General features: G+C 40.0%; 1 protein-coding gene across 2 annotated transcripts in view; it reads right to left on the bottom strand.

The window, feature by feature from the left end:
* Positions 1 to 19,035, bottom strand: part of UST (uronyl 2-sulfotransferase) — a 125,133-nt gene that overhangs the window by 45,630 nt on the left and 60,468 nt on the right. For both annotated transcript variants that reach the window (XR_004692162.2, XM_035108790.2), the window contains exons 4-5: positions 18,847 to 18,926; positions 7,116 to 7,269 (exon numbers count right to left, since the gene is read on the bottom strand). Coding sequence is in view for 1 of the 2 variants with exons in the window: in XM_035108790.2 (XP_034964681.2) it covers positions 7,116 to 7,269; positions 18,847 to 18,926 (234 nt within the window). In the remaining variant the exon portion in view is untranslated. The remainder of the gene's footprint in view (positions 1 to 7,115; positions 7,270 to 18,846; positions 18,927 to 19,035) is intronic.

Below are 19,035 nucleotides of genomic sequence, written 5' to 3'. Positions count from 1 at the left end.
AGTATGTTTGTGAAGACCAGTAACTGGGGAATTCCAGATGGATGGCTTCACATAGGCATCTGGTTGGCTACTGTGAGAACAGGTTGCTGAATTAAAAGATCTGAGATGTTAGAGCTCTTCTTGTATTTTTATGGATAGCAGATTGGTGGTGTTGACCCAGTGTATAATAACTGTGAGAAGGATGAATCCCATGGAGAACATGAGGAAAGGGGTAGAAATTTATGGTGCAAGCACATAAATTTCAGTTCCGGCATCTTGGAAAGGAAGAAAGCTGGAAAACATGCAGAAAACGGCAACAAAAATGACCAAGGGGCAAAGGGCTGGTATTGACTTATAAAGCAGCCTGTTTTAATATCAGTAGCTGGGAGATAGAAAGGCAGACAGCACTTTAACTTTTCCCAAAGTCAATTCAAGTAGCAAAATTGTGCACACACCATGCAGCAGCTGCTTATACTGTATCTGGCTTTGGATAAAAGATTTGCTGGCTTTAAGTAAAGTCTTGATAAACACAGACATTCACCAAAACACTTAAAACAGCTTATCCAACATTTTGTACAAATTGATGTTTTCTTTGGAGCAGACTCAAGGCGTGAAGCTATATTTACACTAAGATTCCAAATGGTCAGTAGAATTTTCCACAAACATTTTTGATATTTCAAAGGCCAAAACCTTGGTACTTTGAGGCAGTAGCACATCACATTTGGTAACATAGTCACTGGTGATAAATTTAATCCTTTGTTTCTTACAGAGCACACGGGGCAAGCATAAGGAGACAATGAACATTTTGATAGGTCAAAAAGCTAAAACACAGCTCTGAAGTTTAAGTTATACTTTGAGGGTGAAGTTAATAGCCACAAAGAATTTCACTTATTAAATCTACATCTTCAGATAGGTGCCAAGAGGTCCATTTGGCTCTAACAAGCCAAACAATATCTACAACAACCCAATAAATAATTGTGTGTGTGTGTGTGTGTGTGTGTGTGTGTGTGTGTGTGTGTATATATATATATATATATATATATATATATATATATATATATATATAATTGTCTATAAGGAGGTGGAGAAATCGCCAGCAGAGGAAGTGGAGAAACTTGCCTTCCCCCCTACCAAGAAAATGGGAAGCTCTCTCTTCAGCACGAAGCGCAAATATGAAAATGCCCAGGTCCCAGTTTCTTTGCATAATGTCAAACCTGCGGTGGACCTGGCAAATCCTAGAATTGGAGTCGGAATGTTAGCTTTTAGCTCAGATAACTGCTTCCTGGCAACCATAAATGGTTAGTATTTCAAGAGGAGTGTATGAGGACCAACGTGTATCCTAGTGACTTCGAGTTCAAGTCCTGCCTCTAGAATTTACTCACTGTATGGCTTTGCGTATATGACTCACTTCCCATGTTTTAGTTTGGAAAGTAACTGCCCCATCTTACATGGCAAGGGTCTCTTTAGTAGGAGTGACCCATTGTGGAGGTTTCTCCAGTTCAGACTGAGCGGTGTGCTCAGTCGTTAGCACATGAAAATGCTCTTACATTGAGCACAGGGACCTGTCAGCTGTTAATATTCAGCACTGTGTGTTTTCATCATGACATCAGCTAGCAATCTTGTTTTATAAACATCTTGACTAGCTTGGAATATGAATTCTTGTTGACTCTATATTTTTAATATTTTGTTGGAAGCCGCCCAGAGTGGCTGGGGAAATCCAGCCAGATGGGTGGGGTATAAATGATATATATATCCTCATATATATATCTCCTCCCAGCAGCCATGCTTACAGCTGTCATTTCCAGAAACTAAACTACTTCCTGTGAATGTTTGAAATAGTTCCATTATATGCTACCAGTTTCCTATGAAATCTTCATGCTACCGTATATTGGTTGGCACTTAGTACTCCAACCTGAGCAGGGAGAAGTTCTGAAACTTTGTGTTTTGCCTTCAGTTTTAAACTAGTGGCTACAAAGTTTCTTTTCCTTGATCTCTGCTTTAAAGTAAGGCATGATTTTATAATTCAGTTGCATTTTGTTTGGTTGTAAATTTTCTATTATTTAAACTCTGTAAGCTGCCCAGAGACCTGTCATTATTGGGTGGCTATAAACATTTGTGTGGAAGACATTCCACAACAAAGGGTGGTGTTACCACTAGAAAGTCCAGTTCTATGTTACTATGCTTCTCACTACTGAAGAATTGAGTGGAATTGTTCGTTTCAGTGACATTGTTCACATATAAAATCCAGAGAACACAATCAAAAGACCACATGGGTTTACCAACAAATATATGGGATGGTCTTCAACAAACAAACATAAAGCTGTATGAAGCTGACATGCCAAGTTAGACTCTTGTATCATCTAATCAAGTGGGTCCCAGATATTTGGAGCAGAATACGAACAGAAACGAGTACAGCCTCTAGCATTAATACAGCGTGACCTATTCACTTCCCCTGTCAAAAAGGGAAGGTTGCCATGTTCTGCACCAGCTGCAACCTTGAACAATCTTCAAGGGGAGTGTCACAGAACATGTAGCATAGTGGCAGCCTTCCTTTTCCTCCTAGTTGGTTGCAACAACCAATTCACAGCTGGATCTGCTTTAATATATCTTTTGCACTGCAAAGAACATTTGGTTGGAAATCATGACCGGGTGGGGGTGGGGGGAACCCACACCAAAGGGGGGAAAAGCACACACATCTTTACCATTGAGAACAACTGACTTCTTGTAACACATTTTATTGGCAGCCAGCCAGTACTTTCCTCAAATACAAATAACAGTGTTCTTTGAGGAGGACAACTGTCAAGCAAAGACTGCCAAAAAGGATGATAATCCAAGAAAACGATTAGGCCTTTCTATACAAAACAGAAGAAACAGTAAGTGTTTCTAATGAGAAAGCTTTCAGCTCACCCAACAATGTTTTAGGCCACAGGGCTACCTTACAGATATTTAAATCCACTATGTTGTAACTGAACATAGTTCTTAAGTTACGCACAATAGGTAACCTCAAAGACTTTAAAACTAGCCTGGAAGGCCTAAATGCTACCTAGTTTTTCATTTTCAAGAGAACACTTGAGAGACAGCCAGCACTTGACTCCTACGTCACATGAAAGCAGAGCGCATGTAACACTTAGCAAAAGTCTTGAGGTACAAAGTGTACTAGAAACATTTCACATTTTCTACAGTGATGTTCCCAAAGACTTTGGCATAAATACACTTTTCCATACTCTTCTGTCTCCTGCACATATCAAAGAACAAACACATACAAACCGCACACAAAATTGTGAAGCTATTAATATGCTCTCAGAAAAAGATCGTATTAAAATTCACTGTCCCAAAAGACTGTTTAAAATTATCACTGTGACATTCAGAAATATTTACAATGAGTTTGTAATTATTAAGTAGATGGAACACAAGTTTAAAGGAATTGGTGTAACAGGCCTAACAGAATATCCAGTCAACTAATCTACATTTATTTACTGGCAAACAAGTGTTACACGAAATATAAACTATGATTGTTCATAGGATTCCTAGTTTATAAATGACAGAGGTGGAGGAGAGATGAAGAAACAACTGCTATCTGACAAAGCAGAAATGGCAGCAATTCTCTAAGAAAATAGATGTTATATCAGGCCAAAGACACATCTAGACCAGCATCCTGTTCTCAAATTGCCCATCCAGATGCCTGTGAGAAACTCACAAGAAGCATTAGAACACAACAGCACTCTGCCTTCCAGTAGTTTCCAGCAACTGGCATTCAGAAGCATTACTGACTAACTGTGGACGCAGAGCACAGTTATTATGGCCACAGCTATCCTAGCTGTCTCCTCCATAAATTTGTCAATGCTATTTTAAAATTATGCAAGTTGGTGGCCACTACTGCTTCCTGTGGGAGTGAGTTCCATAATTTAACTATGTGCCGTGTGAATAAGTACTTTCTTTTATCTGCCCTGAATCTTCCAATATTCACCTTTATTCTGAATGTCCAAGAGTTCTAGTGGACAATGAGACATTCAGTTCACTGAAGCCTGCTAACTTCATTAAGCTAAAGTTTGTAACCATAAGCAACCATAAACATAATGGGACTCACTTCTGAGTAAATCTGTTTAGAATTGCATTGTAAAATTGTGGTATGTGGCCACAAATTAAGATTCTTCTGTCAAAACTATCTGTCACAGTGGCGCTGGTGGCTACTCTAGAGTAACGACTCCTCACAGCTCTGCATTTTTATCCTTTTATTTAGTGCAGTCTATTTACAGTGCTGAAACAGTGCTATGTACATGTTGTCAGTCGGGTGCAGAACCTCCGAATGGAGATTCCCGCGTTTTCCTCCAGCAAAGTAGCCTGGGGATACTAAATCTCTGCCCCCGTCGCTTCCTACGCAATTCCGGGGTCGCTGGGATCGGTCTTTGTCCCGCGTTTTCCCTACTTCCCCCTTCCTTTCCCAACCTTGCCTGAGCCCTGGCTTCTGCTTCCTGATTCCCCACTAGAAACATCCCCCTCCCCGCTTCCACTTGCCCTGGGCGAAGAGCTTGTGTTTAAGATGGGAGGGGGCTGTCTATAGCTTCTGTCCCTCACACTATCTATCTATCTCTATCTATCATCTATCATTTATCTATAAAACACATGCACATATCTATACTGTATTGAATAACAAAAGGAATAAACTACAGAACTGCAGGCAAATGACTATTATTTTTCACTTTTACAAACTCAGATGTATTTTTATTTTATTTTAAGCAGCACCTTAAAGACCAACTAAATTTTTATTTTGGTATGAGCTTTCGTGTGCATGCACACTTCTTCAGATACACTGAAGCAGAAGTCCCTAGGCGCTTATGTAGGGAAAGGGTGGGGAGGGGGTATCACTCAGAAGGGTGGTGGAAATGGGTGATTGACTGACTGATAGCTGTTGACGCCTGTGAACAACTGCAAATGGTCTTGCATGAAAAAGCAAGAGTTGGGATGGCTGAAGATCGCTTTATCATGTATAATGAGATAAGAATCCTATGTCTCTGTTCAAACCAGGTCCCTCCATGGTTTTGAGCTTGGTGATAAGTTGCAATTCAGCAACTTCTCTTTCCAGTCTATTTCTGAAATTCTTTTGTAGTAAGACAGCTACTTTGAGATCTTGTATAGAATGTCCTGGGAGATTGAAGTGTTCTCCTATTGGTTGCTCTGTCTTGTAATTCCTGATGTCAGATTTATGTCCATTTATCCTTTGGCGTAGGGTTTGGCCTGTTATTTAAATTAGATACTGATTTACCGTACTTCCCTTTTTATATTCAAGGCAGCTTATATCAAAAACACCAAAAGATAAAAACAAATACAACTAGAAAAGGCCAAACCACTAAAAACATTCAGCCAACAAAAAAATTCCATAGCCTCATCAAATCAGCATCCAAAAGCCATTTAAACCAGCAAGTCTTACAGTCTCAATGGAAGCCTGGCGTAATTGCAACAAACAGTCTGCTTCCAGGTTACTTGAGAGACCACCTTATCCTTTATATAACTAGTAGTTCCCTGTGGTCTGCAAGAGATTTTCTTCTAAGGTTCAAAACTGATCACAAACTCACTCCACAGTAATACAGAGCAGAGCTTGTAGTGTGGCTGCCCCTGATCTACGAAACAGTGTTTATGCCATATGACACAGACATCCACTATCTGTACTTTCCAGAAAGAATTGAAGACATTTTGTTCTGGCAAGCTTTCCTGGCTGGAAGCACAGGTTTCTGCCACAGTTGCCTCCTTTTATTGTTTTTCAGTTCATTTGCTGTTATTTTCTATGCTGTTTCTAACCTGCTTTTTATTATATTGCATGCATCACCTTGAAACATATATGTGGAAGGCTACTGATTAATCATTATTATCTCCATTGCAACTGAACTGGAATGTTTTACACATAAGCATTTCATTTTTTTTAAAAAAAACCTCATTATAACATTTTATGCATGTTATTAGATTTCTATCTAAATATTTAGAAATTTTGCAACATGCCAGCACTGAGGTAATTTTCTTTTCCAATATTTCCTCCTGGGCCAAAGAAAGCATAAACATCAATGTATCATTAAGGGGTTCCTAGAAATGGTCCCCCCTTGTAACCATATAATGCTGTGAAGTAGGTTGGGAAGAGAGATAGTGGCCAGCCCAGGGGGGCTCTGGCTGAGTAGGGATTGGAATGTGCATCTCCTTGCTTCAACTCCCATATTCTAAGAATGGTTTGACGCTCCAGTTACTATATGTCCTTAGCTGATTTATGGTATAGTAATGCAGCCCAAGCACCTCTATGTGTTATTTTAGAAACCACTTGATACTCCATATTCAAAATCTACTAAAACAGAGATTGGGATGGGTCAGAAAAATCAAGAATGTTAAACCACAACTACCCAAATGCTTCTGAACAATTTTGCCTCACTTTAAATGTCAAGGCTAACTAATTCATTTCTGACTTAACACATCTACAGTGGTATCTCTGGTTACGAACGCTTCAGGTTACGAGCTCCGCTAATCCGGAAGTAGCTGCTCCTGGTTGCGAACTTTGCCCCAAGATGCAAACAGAAATCTCACGCCAGAGGCACACGCGCAGCGGGAAACCCCATTAGCGAAAGCGCACCTCAGGTTAAGAACGGTTTGGGGTTAAGAATGGACCTCCAGAACAATTTAAGTTCGTAACCAGAGGTACCACTGTATTTGTATTTATTTTGAATGCTTATATCCAGCTTTATAGCCTGAGTGGCTCCCAAAGAATATAAAAAGAAAAATCACACCTAAATCTAGTACAAGAACATAAATTATATGGTGTTCACAGAGAAACAGGATTATTCAGGCAGCATTTTGCATCCTGCTCTTCCAAACAACTCTTATCAAAGTCTGCTGTCACAAGGGATCTAATTCAGCAGTCTGGCCTTGCTGGTAGATGCCAGGCAATAGCTTTCACCAAGGGCCTCTGAGAAGGTAGTGGGGCAGAGCCACTTAGCAACAAAATGTGATCAAAACATAAACATAAAATGTAACATCCAGATCCAGGTAAGAGAATGTGGATGTACAATATATCTGCAGGGACTCTGAAATCTGGCAGACGCAAAGCTATGAAGTGCAATAGATTGACTTTATGAAAGACTTAAGAATTCAGAACTTACTAAGTATCTCTCTTCTTGTCTCATGCTTGGGGTGCGGATCATGTGGTTCTGCTCCCCTCTCCAATCTCCAAAGCGGCGGAAGAAGTAGTTGGATAAAAAACGGTTGATGGGATCTCTAATAATATTGATGTATACTGGTTGGTCTCCTCCAAACCTGGACAACAGAAACAAAGAAATATCAAATCACAGACAGCCATGTCAAAAAATGTAAAACTTCAGTGTCTGAGGAGGTTGCTTCTTGCATTTTTTTTAAAAAAATGAAAATTACAACTACAATATTATTTCTGAAGCCACAAGTATCAAGGCTTTTCTGTCCCTTAAAGCAGGGGTTAAATACTACACATTAGAAAAAGCAAACTGTAATCTGGCATCTTAGTATTAGAAAAGCATGCTGTAATCAACAAAATTTGTTTTACGGAAGCTTACTAGGGAATCTAATCTGATAAATCATGTGGTTGGTTGTCAGTTTGACTTTAATCAAGTTTCTGTGTAACTCATATTATATTGTTGTTGTTTAGTCGTTTAGTCGTGTCCGACTCTTCGTGACCCTATGGACCACAGCACGCCAGGCACTCCTGTCTTGCACTGCCTCCCGCAGTTTGGTCAAACTCATGTTCGTAGCCTCGAGAACACTGTCCAACCATCTTGTCCTCTGACGTCCCCTTCTCCTAGTGCCCTCAATCTTTCCCAACATCAGGGTCTTTTCCAAGGATTCTTCTCTTCTCATGAGGTGGCCAAAGTATTGGAGCCTCAGCTTCACGATCTGTCCTTCCAGTGAGCACTCAGGGCTGATTTCCTTAAGAATGGATAGGTTTGATCTTCTTGCAGTCCATGGGACTCTCAAGAGTCTCCTCCAGCACCACAATTCAAAAGCATCAATTCTTCGGCGATCAGCCTTCTTTATGGTCCAGCTCTCACTTCCATACATCACTACTGGGAAAACCATAGCTTTAAGGTGATGGTTTAAGGTGATGTCTCTGCTTTTTAAGATGCTGTCTAGGTTTGTCATTGCTTTTCTCCCAAGAAGCAGGCGTCTTTTAATTTCGTGACTGCTGTCACCATCTGCAGTGATCAAGGAGCCCAAGAAGGTGAAATCTCTTACTGATCTTGGTTTTTTTGATGTTGAGCTTCAAACCATATTTTGCGCTCTCCTCTTTCACCCTCATTAAAAGGTTCTTTAATTCCTCCTTGCTTTCTGCCATCAAGGTTGTGTCATCTGCATATCTGAGGTTGTTGATATTTCTTCCGGCAATCTTAATTCCATCTTGGGATTTATCTAGTCCAGCCTTTCGCATGATGAATTCTGCATATAAGTTAAATAAGCAGGGAGACAATATACAACCTTGTCGTACTCCTTTCCCAATTTTGAACCAATCAGTTGTTCCATATCCAGTTCTAACTGTAGCTTCTTGTCCCACATAGAGATTTCTCAGGAGACAGATGAGGTGATCAGGCACTCCTATTTCTTTAAGAACTTGCCATAGTTTGCTGTGGTCGACACAGTCAAAGGCTTTTGCATAGTCAATGAAGCAGAAGTAGACGTTTTTCTGGAACTCTCTAGCTTTCTCCATAATCCAGCGCATGTTTGCTATTTGGTCTCTGGTTCCTCTGCCCTTTCGAAATCCAGCTTGCACTTGTGGGAGTTCTCGGTACACATACTGCTTAAGCCTGCCTTGTAGAATTTTAAGCATAACCTTGCTAGCGTGTGAAATGAGCGCAATTGTGCGGTAGTTGGAGCATTCTTTGGCACTGCCCTTCTTTGGAATTGGGATGTAGACTGATCTTCTCCAATCCTCTGGCCATTGCTGAGTTTTCCATATTATATAGCAGTATTCAAAGGCACTATTTTATTTTAAAAATTGTACATCAAATAAAGTTTTTACTGTATTTATATTCTGTGTTTATGTAAGACTCCCAGTGGTTTTGATAGCCAGGTCCATCCACATCTACTTAGTTTCAATAATAATACTGTATCTGGCATTCCTAAACCATCCACCAGGCTTGTAGTGACAATAGTTAAAATCACAAGTGTGTTTCAAACAGTAAATCTTTGAAAAATTGGAGGGGGGGATGTTACTGCTTGTGCTTTCAAAGAAAGTATTTTCCTTATCCTTTTGTGAGTTGGAAAAATGAATGTACTTTTCAATGAACCAGTTGAAGGGAATCACTGAATTGTTAGCATGAAGAATTGTCAGTATTCCTCCTCCTAAAAAACAGCAGCCCATATGCATCAAGATAAAATATAAGGAAACTTGGCTAAGAATAAGAAAAATATTGAAATCCTAGGCCTGAGACATCCTGCAAAATATGACAATAAATAAAATCTCAAAGTGCTGAGAATCTCAAGTTCAATATCACACTTAAGCTAGGACAGCAACAGTCTGAAAATATAACACCAATTCTGGCACATCTGCACTGGCTACCAATTGGTTTCCAAGCTCAATGCAAAGTGCTGGTTTTGACCTACTGTAATTTCATCTAAAAGGATGAGGCTGCAATCTAGGGCTATCATATTACAAGACCAACCTTGCTTTCTCCATTCCCAGTTATGGAGTACCGTATAAACACTTCCCTGTGAGCATACAATACTTTTCCGCCCCACACCCAGCACTGGGAACCCCACAGATGTATAGGACACCATTCGATTTTATTTTCACATCTGTTTTCTGTCCACTAGGAGCACTCCATACTGTTACTCCCTCACAACAATGTCACGAGGAAGGTTAGTTGGAGAGCATGACTTCCCCAATACAGGAAGCATCATATATGTTATGCCTATGGCTATCATGAGTTTAAACCAGCCAACCACGTTTGGACAGTCTCTCGTTTCATAGCTAGAGATGGGAAGAAGGAACATGAATTTGTTCTACAGTTCCTCTTTTTGCTTTCCTAGGCCTGCTGCTGCTATGCCCAGTTCTTCTCTTCTCACTCTTTTTCAGCCAAGCTCACCACTTCCAAGCTGAGTCAAGTAATGATGCTTGCTCTGGGTCTGCAAACCACTATTTTAAGTTTTCCACCATGTTCCAGAGCAACTCTCTGCTGGTGATAATGTGGGAAGCTTATGGTGGCAGCTTTGTAGCTACTTGCAGCTGCTGCTACTAGGCATGCTTACTAACTGATGTAGGAAAGGGCTCACCAGAAGGCACTTTCCCATGGGAATCCTCAAACCTAGAGCCAAGAAGAACGATCCCTATCTGTGGAAGAGTTCCATACAAGCTGCAGCACCGTGTGGTTTTCAACGAAGCTTATTGCAAATTTATGTGCTGCATTTGCAGCTAACTTAGAACCATGTAGTAACACTCCCTTAAATGCAATGGTAGCAATATGTGTGGTTTTTTTTTTTAAAGAGTACTGCTCACTAGTTAAATCTGCTTTTCTTCAAACAGGGAAACTCTCTATTTTAAGAAGGCTGGAGCATTAGTTAAACATTGCGCAGGTGTGACAAGTTATCCTTGGAAAGAAAGTCAACCCAAGAGTTCTTATTTGTTTGAATGGAAGCACTGTTAAAATTTAGCCACAATATCCAAATTACAGTACCAATTAAATGAGTGAAGAGTAACACAGTGCTGGTTTGCTTGTATTTTCCAGGAAGGACGACTCCTTTACCCACTAAGTAAAGTGTTTTTTTTCTTGTAGTGAAATTTTAAAAAAACTTGTGGGAACTAAGCCAATGTATGTACATTTTGTATGCAAGACCAAGAACTGAAATTAAGCAAAAACAACTTAACTTGTTTTTTTGCAGCCAAATGTGTCTTTAAGATAAAACAATTTGCACTCTAATTTGTCTATTGGGTTATGCTTTAAATGATTTTAATGTAAACTATATGTTTACCTGTACAAAGCCACCAAAAATGAAAAAAAAACACCACCCATATGTGGCCAAATACTACAAGAGGAGGTTCAAAGTATCCATTTTCATATGCAGGCATAGGTGCTATGGTATTTTAAAATTATCCTTAGTGATCACAACAAGTGGCTGGGGAAACCCAGCCAGATGGGTGGGGTACAAATAATAAATTATTATTATTAAGTCAGGATCAAACTGCTTCTTCAAATCTTGGTTGTTCTTACTAACTGTAGTTTAAACAAAATATAATTCTTGAGTTTGATCATCTCAGGATACTACAGTTAGTTTAAAATGGAAAGAAAGTGCTTTTAATCTCATCCTGTTGGAAGCAAAACTCTGTTCACATACCATCGCAGAGGTTTTCCCCTGTGCCTGAACCCAGCCCACTAAGTGATTTTTTAAAAGAATGAGCAGATCAGGTTTTTTTGCTTGTTTTACCAATAATTAAAAATGTTAACATGATTACTAGAAAATGCCTTGTAGACTGAATTAAATTGAACCATGAGAGGTAACTTGTTGAAGTCAATTGCTGCAATAAACTGAGTTGATTAACTTAGCAGAAAAATCTAACAAAGGTAATCCTCTAGAAAGATGTCTACAATTTTACAACACTAGCAATATACAATACAAGATGTGCTTTATAGTGCTAAACCTCTATTTTTTGGCAAAGTACCACATCTCCCAACCCAATAGAACCAAAAGGGTAGAAGAATTTGCCTGTAATGTTATGCCAAGGACACACCCCAGAGGATTCTATTTCTACATTCCAGAAGATTAAGTAATTTTTCTGAGCATAACAACACAGCATATTTATCTTAAGACTGACATTTGACATGAACTAAGGTAGGGTAGCTTGGTTAATACAATTTTATTTTATTTATTGTTAATGGTATTGATAACACCCCAATGACTACACTTACTGGTTGGACTAAGCTATCATGAAGTAACATAGTAAATGTCCACTTTGCTTACATCAAACTTGGTACTGACTACTGCAGTATCCATTTTTCCAGAGTAGAGCCTTCCCCTCAGTGAGGGGCAGAGTTTCATGGTAGAGCATATGCTCTGAATGCAGAAGGGGCCTGAGTTAAAAAAAACCCAGCATCTCCAATGCAACTGGTATCAGGAATAGGGCACAGATAAACCTCTGCTGAAAACCTTGGAGAGCTGCTGCCAGTGAGGATGAACAAACAGACCAATTCAGCATGAAGCATTCCTCATTCTTCATGTTTGAGGCCCCTCCTGAAGGTTAACTTGAGGACCGCTTCACTCTATATATGGCTGCCCATGCAGGTCTTCAGCAGAGGGCATTGTTTTGGTGCCCCTACTATCAAAAGTGAGGAAGGTGGCTACAAAGGTGAGAGGGCTTCTCAGTAGTGAAGTTCCATTTGTGGAATGCTCTCAGCTGAGAGGTTGACCTAGCACCAAGTTTTAAAATATAAATTCATTTCTCTTGAAGTTTTTACGTTGCTTCGAGATCCTCTGCTGTTAGTTCTCATGTTAATTTAACAACACTGCTGCATTTCTCTATTTTAGTTACCTGATCATCTTTGAACGGCCTGACCCAATGTTGCATTCCCGAAAAGCTCAAAGTCTGGCTTCTTTTCAATTCCTTCATATGCCCAGATTCCCCATTTCCACCTAAACATTTCTCCCTTCTCTCCATATCCTTATGCATTGTTGTTAATTCTTATTGTTAACACTTCTATCCTGTTTTGGTCCTGTCAGGGCTTAGCCACACTTCCTCTTTTTTTTTTTTAACATACTTTTTATTAATTTTACAAAATACAAAAAAACAAAAAAACGGTACATACTTAAACCCCTTTTCCACCTCCTTCCTACCCACCCACATGGGTCCTCCCCTGCCACAGAAGTATCCCATGTTTGTGAACAGTCAGAAATGGTCCATTTTATGCTTGGATTTCTGTCCTCCTCCCCCTCCCCTGACCCCAAAGCTCCCCCCTGCCACCAGGGAGCTCCAGCAAACCAGGGCAGTACGCAGGAGGACATCCATCCAACCATCTATTGTTATACCAAAAAAAGAGAAAAATAGATATAGGAAAAAAAGGGGAAAAAGAAAGGGCGAAGAAAAAAAAGAAAAAGAAAAAAACAATACAAAACAGAAAAAATTTTCTTGCATTCATAGTTGAAAAACCATATTTTATGGGCTTCCCCTCCCCCCCTTCCCCGGTTTTCATCCCTTTTTTATCATCTGCAACAGTTTCTTACTTTATAAAAATACACCTTTGTATCTTATACAACTTATAAATCAATTGTTAACATTTTCATCTAATATTCAAATCACTGAAAATTCAAACTCCCATTTTCTCTTCCCGTGCCTAATTTTTTTTTTCTCCCTCTATAAGCCTCCATATTTTCACATTTTCCAAAATCCATTCACTTTTAAAACTATAACTATTCTCAATTTAACCTTACATCCCCGATTACCGGCTCCACCCCCCCCAATCCAGCAAATTCCAAAATCAGCAGACCAGTTATAAACCTGTTAATCCATCCTTATAATCACAACATCACTTTCCCTTCACCCCACCCCCTGTTTACAGTCTCTTGCCATCCAGGTCACCATACAGGACCCCTGAATTTCTTCTCTTCTCTGCATATTTTTTCCTTCTTCCCTGTGGGCGTTCTGGAGTTCCAATAATACCAATCGTGCCCCCCTCAAAGGCAGGGCACTCCATCCAACTTTTTGTAGAGTAGAGTCATCATTTTTTTCATGGTGTGTTTCATTTTGTGTTGAATCATCACAGTCCTCATCTTCATCTTTTCCTTCCCCATCATTGTCATTCTCACATTGCTCTTTTTCAGTGTCAAAAGCTTCATCTCCTAGAAAATCATATTCCGCCATCACCTCCTGAAATTTCTGCTGTAACTCCTGTCGTCGTGTCTCCTCTTGACATAACTCTATTCTTGTTTCCCACATTAAGGTCAAAACAGACCGCTGGAACTCAGGGGAACACTTTTTTGTTGACATATTTCAGTCCTGCCAAGGTCAAAACTTATCACGTGGGGTGGAATATGATCACAGTTTATTTTCTCGACTCCATTTTAACAAGCTGGCTGCATTCTTCAAGTCTTGTTAACAATAAAGTTCGAACTCACATTTCACAAGCACTTAAGCCAAAAAAGAAATTCCACAAAGTCCAGAAACACAAAGTGAAGTAAAATTTGACTTATAAATCCTGATCAACTCACTGAATTGCCTAGGCTGCCGGCTCCCGAGGGAAAGAAAGGTTTTTCTTAGGCTTTACCTCATTGCTGCAGGGCAGTCATAAACCACAGTCTCTCTCCCCTTTTCACCCTGCATCAAAGGGGATATTCTCTTTGATGCCTTTGAGGGATCCTTTTGAATTACAAATCTTCTGTTTATGGCTTCGGGTTTCTATTTACTGTCTCTTTGTTGCCGTGGGGGGGGGGGTGGCTTCCTCTTTTCTCCCCTCTCTCCCAGACCAAATTGTTTTATAATCCAAATCGTGAGGTTACTTACAGTCTTTTCCAATCGTTTTATTTTCGGAAGAATCCAGCGCTCTCCGCCTTCGGCTTGAAGCTTCTCCCTGCTAGAATAACGTTGCCGCTCAAAATGGCCCCCGCGACTTCTACCCTCCTCGCTCCGGAGCTCTTATTAGAGCTAACCGAAGAGTTGGGGAGTCCGGATTGGGTCTGTGCCGAGCAAATTGCCCTCGGGACGCCCTTCCCGAGGTTCTAAGGGGCGCAGCGTTGCTCTCGCTGCCCTCCCCACTCCTAGCAGAGACGGGCCGTCTCGGAGACGAGACGAAACCCCGCCGATCGACGCTGGCGCTGAACCCGGAAGCCCCGCTGGCGCTGAACCCGGAAGCCCTAGCCACACTTCCTCTTGTCCTGCTGCAATACCCCGGGGAAAGCCGCTCTTTAGCATTCAGTTAGAGCAAATGGCAATTCTGGTTTTCTCCAAATGGATTGCTATTTGTTCCATTTTTTCTCTAAAGAGCAAGTTTTCCATTGGAAAGGAATGGGGCAAGGGGAAAACCGCTCAAATCTATGCCTAGAAAGTGCGGGTCAAGTGGCAAACCGTTTGGACCCTTGCTTTCTTGGCATGGCATAAGTTGAAGATTAGTTGATCCCTAAATCACTCTCTTCAGTTGCTCCTTGTACCTATCACAGGCCCTATAAATATTGTTGTGCCCCTGCAGCAAAATAGGCTTCAGCATGATCATTATGCATTCCAATGTACACATGCTGGGTGTTTTTTCACCCAAGCATTAATGCTTTATAAAATTAAAGCATTTATTATGTTTGAAAGTTCTCACTTCTTGCAATCCAAGAACCTCCAGGCTCTCTGAAGTAATTTGAAGAACATAATTGATTTAGGATACACTTATGTAGTTACATCTATCATCTCTACACTCCACAAAAACTAGGCTAATTTAGTTCAAAGTCTCTGTCCCCAAAATGCTGCTTAAAGTATGGCTCCAAAATTTGGAAGAGGGGAGATGGACGTTCCCATATTAGTATACGTCACTTATTCCCCCCTTAAATTTTAAAAGCCTAGTGTTAATAAAAAGAAAAGCCAAAATGGTAGCCCTTCTACCCCATATCTATCTATCTATCTATCTATCTATCTATCTATCTATCTATCTATCTATCTAGGTAAAGGGACCCCTGACCATTAGGTCCAGTTGTAATGTGGCTAAAATGATGTCAGGTTCAAAACTGAGGCAAATTCTTAAAAGTCCTTTATATAGGTTAGTGTCTGCTAAACTAAGTAAGGGGATGAGGAAGTTTGCTCAAATCTTTGTAAATGCAAAACTTGCTATGCGGTATTAGCTTATGGTGGAAAGAACTACTGCAGCACAATACTGGCTGCAGTAGAGTCAGTGGCAAGCCTCCCATTGGCATAAAGGAGATTAGAATTTCATTGACAGTGAGCAATGAGCCCAGGAGTTCTAAACATCTTTCCAGAGCATACATCATTTCATCATGACACATTCAGATTGTATTGTAGGCACCTCCACCCTTCTCCTATTTACATTTACATAACATGGTAACTAAAGCAATTGCCTAAGCTAAAAAGTATTTATTGTATTCCCCCTCCCCCCAAAGGCCAAACAATGTTTAAGACCATTTAACAGCCGGGGAAAGTTGAGAGCTAGAATCTTTCTTTCTAAAGCTTAGGGCACATAAGCCGTACCTCAATTGCACATACCCTGACATTTCAGTTGATGGTTTAGTCAGGTACAGGCCCATTGCCAAGGAAATGAATCATGGGAAGGTTAAATGCCTTGCTTATGAATTTCTTTTCCCCTCCCATAATTTCTCTGCTCCATTGTTTGAATTTTGCTCCTTTGAGGACAAGCCTCTCTTAGTGCCTATTTGTTGAAGGGTTAACTTTCCTTTCTGTTTAAAAATGGCAAACATTTTAAAAATTATTGCTTTTTGTATTGTATTATTGTTTAACAATGCAAAACCATCTTTATTAGGCTAACTAGTAAATGTGTGGCCTCTCAATTGCCGCATAGAATTCTTCCTCGGGCAAAATGGAAAGTGTCAGTTTATAGAATGCAGGGCTGATTAAAAGGTCAGAAACTTTTATTCATCTGAGCTATATAGCTGTTTAATCAGGGGGATAATCGGGGGGGGGGAGTGTGCTTCAAATAAGTAATTGAATATGAGCTATAAATTATTATAATGACCCAATCATCCACTGCAGCAAACTGAAATGTGGAATTTTAAAGATTATACTTTCCATCTATGTGTAGCTCTCTCAACATAAGAACTCAGACCGCATTACTGCCATTCCTCTGTGCATCCACTGCATAAGTGTAGCATCGCTGTGGTGACAGGTTCTACCTACAATCTCTACATATCAACTAAACACACATAGTAGTTCCCTTCACATAAAGCTATATGTTCAGGGGTGCTGCTCAGATGGTCAACAAGTACACTGAGACTGTAAAAAATATTTAGGCTGTCTAAATATTCCGTTCTCCAACTTCCAATATTTAAGAAAATATATTCTGTTAAAGCTAGGAATATAACTTCTACACGCTTTCTTCTCATAGGCTTGGGTGGCAGGACTATACTTCTACTCAGCTCACCCCAGCCACTCTAAAACAGTTGCAGAAAAAGCCACACAACAGTGATATAGACACTGGAACCGGACTCTGTGTTTGACCCAAATACCACCTCTGTCTACATATCTATTATCACCCACAACACCAGGGGTTCTCTTACTTGCTCATATTTCACTGCAATATGTGCCATCATCTTCTAATAATGTCTTTCATAAGGCGAACATAACAGTATCTAAGCATAAATAAGAATAAGAATAAATGGACAAAAATCTGACCCCAGAAATGGCAATGAAGCCAGTGAGGGGACATGCCAGCAAACAAAGGAACTTCAGAGGGAGACTAAAGCGTGAAACAGCTGAATTGCAATACGCCAAGAAGTTTAGGGCTATATTTCAGACTAAATTGAAACAATGGATTTTTACCACACTATATGTGATCATTGGTGTCCCCATGTCAGGGTGATCTGACTGTTTATACACTTCCTCCACCTCCCCTGTGAAATAACCCTACAAATGTACCTGCAGTTCAAGACAACACGCATCTGATTAAGCATTCTGTAGTCAATGAAAGTTTATTTGCTTAGTCATGGGTACCACAGGACCTGTTTTTGCTGGAAGACACTAACACGGCTACCACTCTGGATACTGACATTTAGTAATTCACTATTCTTCAGCTCAATAGTGTTTTCTAAAGTTGCATCTGATGTAACATCACAAGTATATGTAGTTATAATTTGAAACCTCCTCACCCAAGAGTTTGTATTTTAAAGTGGGGGGGGGCTGAACAGCTAATGCATATAAAATTACACTGACAGAGGGAAATAAAAATAAAATGGAATTCTGGCAGGAGATTCTTTTTGACATACAGTAATGCAATATAAAGTTTTTCAGCTGAAAAGTTTATAAATTCAAGTGACCTATGAAAAAGCATGAAGTATACACAGACAATTGGAAACACAGACAAGGATGTATATTATATTATATCATTTACTGCTTTAGCCAGTGATGCAGGAATCTTCCATAAGGTGAGGAGGGGGAGGAAAAGATGGGGAATCCCTGCATCACACATATCTTTCATGCTCATATGGAAGCCGGCTCCTCATGGTTGAAATCTTATGGTGCTGCATATGTGTATACATACCAGAATATACAAACAGATACCAAAGCATACAGGTGGGTTTTTCCTAGATTATTGTTGCCCAGTCAGGATAGGAAGAGGAGTAGGAGCATTGGCTAGGTAAATATTTCACATTTTGCTCTGCCCACAAGGTTCTGGGAGATACACACATACAGTGGAACCTCGGTTTATGAATACCTTGGGTTTTGAATTTTCGGTTTATGAACGCCGCGGACCCATCTGGAACGGATTAATTCATTTTCCATTACTTTCAATGGGAAAGTTCGCTTCAGTTTATGAACCCTTCAGTTTATGAACAGACTTCCGGAACCAATTACACCAATTTATGAACGCTTCAGTTTAAGTACTCCGCGGACCCGTCTGGAACGGATTAATCCACTTTCCATTACTTTCAATGGAAAAGTTCGCTTCAGTTTATGAACGCTTCAGTTTAAGTACTCCGCGGACCCGTCTGGAACGGATTAATCCACTTTCCATTACTTTCAATGGGAAGGTCCGCTTAAGTTTATGAACGCTTCAGTTTATGAACAGACTTCTGGAACCAATTGTGTTCATAAACCGAGGTACCACTGTATTGTAGTGACTGTACACTAAACTGAAAATGAAAGCTTTAAATAAATCAATTGTCTGTTAAATTAAACATACCATATAAAACACTGTAAGTGAGGAACTATCTTACCTTGAGAAATTGAGGAAGTGAACATGTCTAGTGAATAAATAGGGCTGTTCGGCAGTGCTTATATTTTTAATCAATTCCATCTAAAAACAAGAACACACTGAATTTAAAATCAGGCTTGTCAAAATGTGGCACCCAAACAGCAGCCTTCAGAAGAGATTTGTTTCTTTGAGGTACTGATACATTAGATTC

This window comes from Zootoca vivipara, chromosome 3, assembly GCF_963506605.1.
Source record: "Zootoca vivipara chromosome 3, rZooViv1.1, whole genome shotgun sequence".
NCBI lineage: Eukaryota > Metazoa > Chordata > Lepidosauria > Squamata > Lacertidae > Zootoca > Zootoca vivipara.
This window is presented reverse-complemented; position numbering and strand designations above follow the sequence as displayed.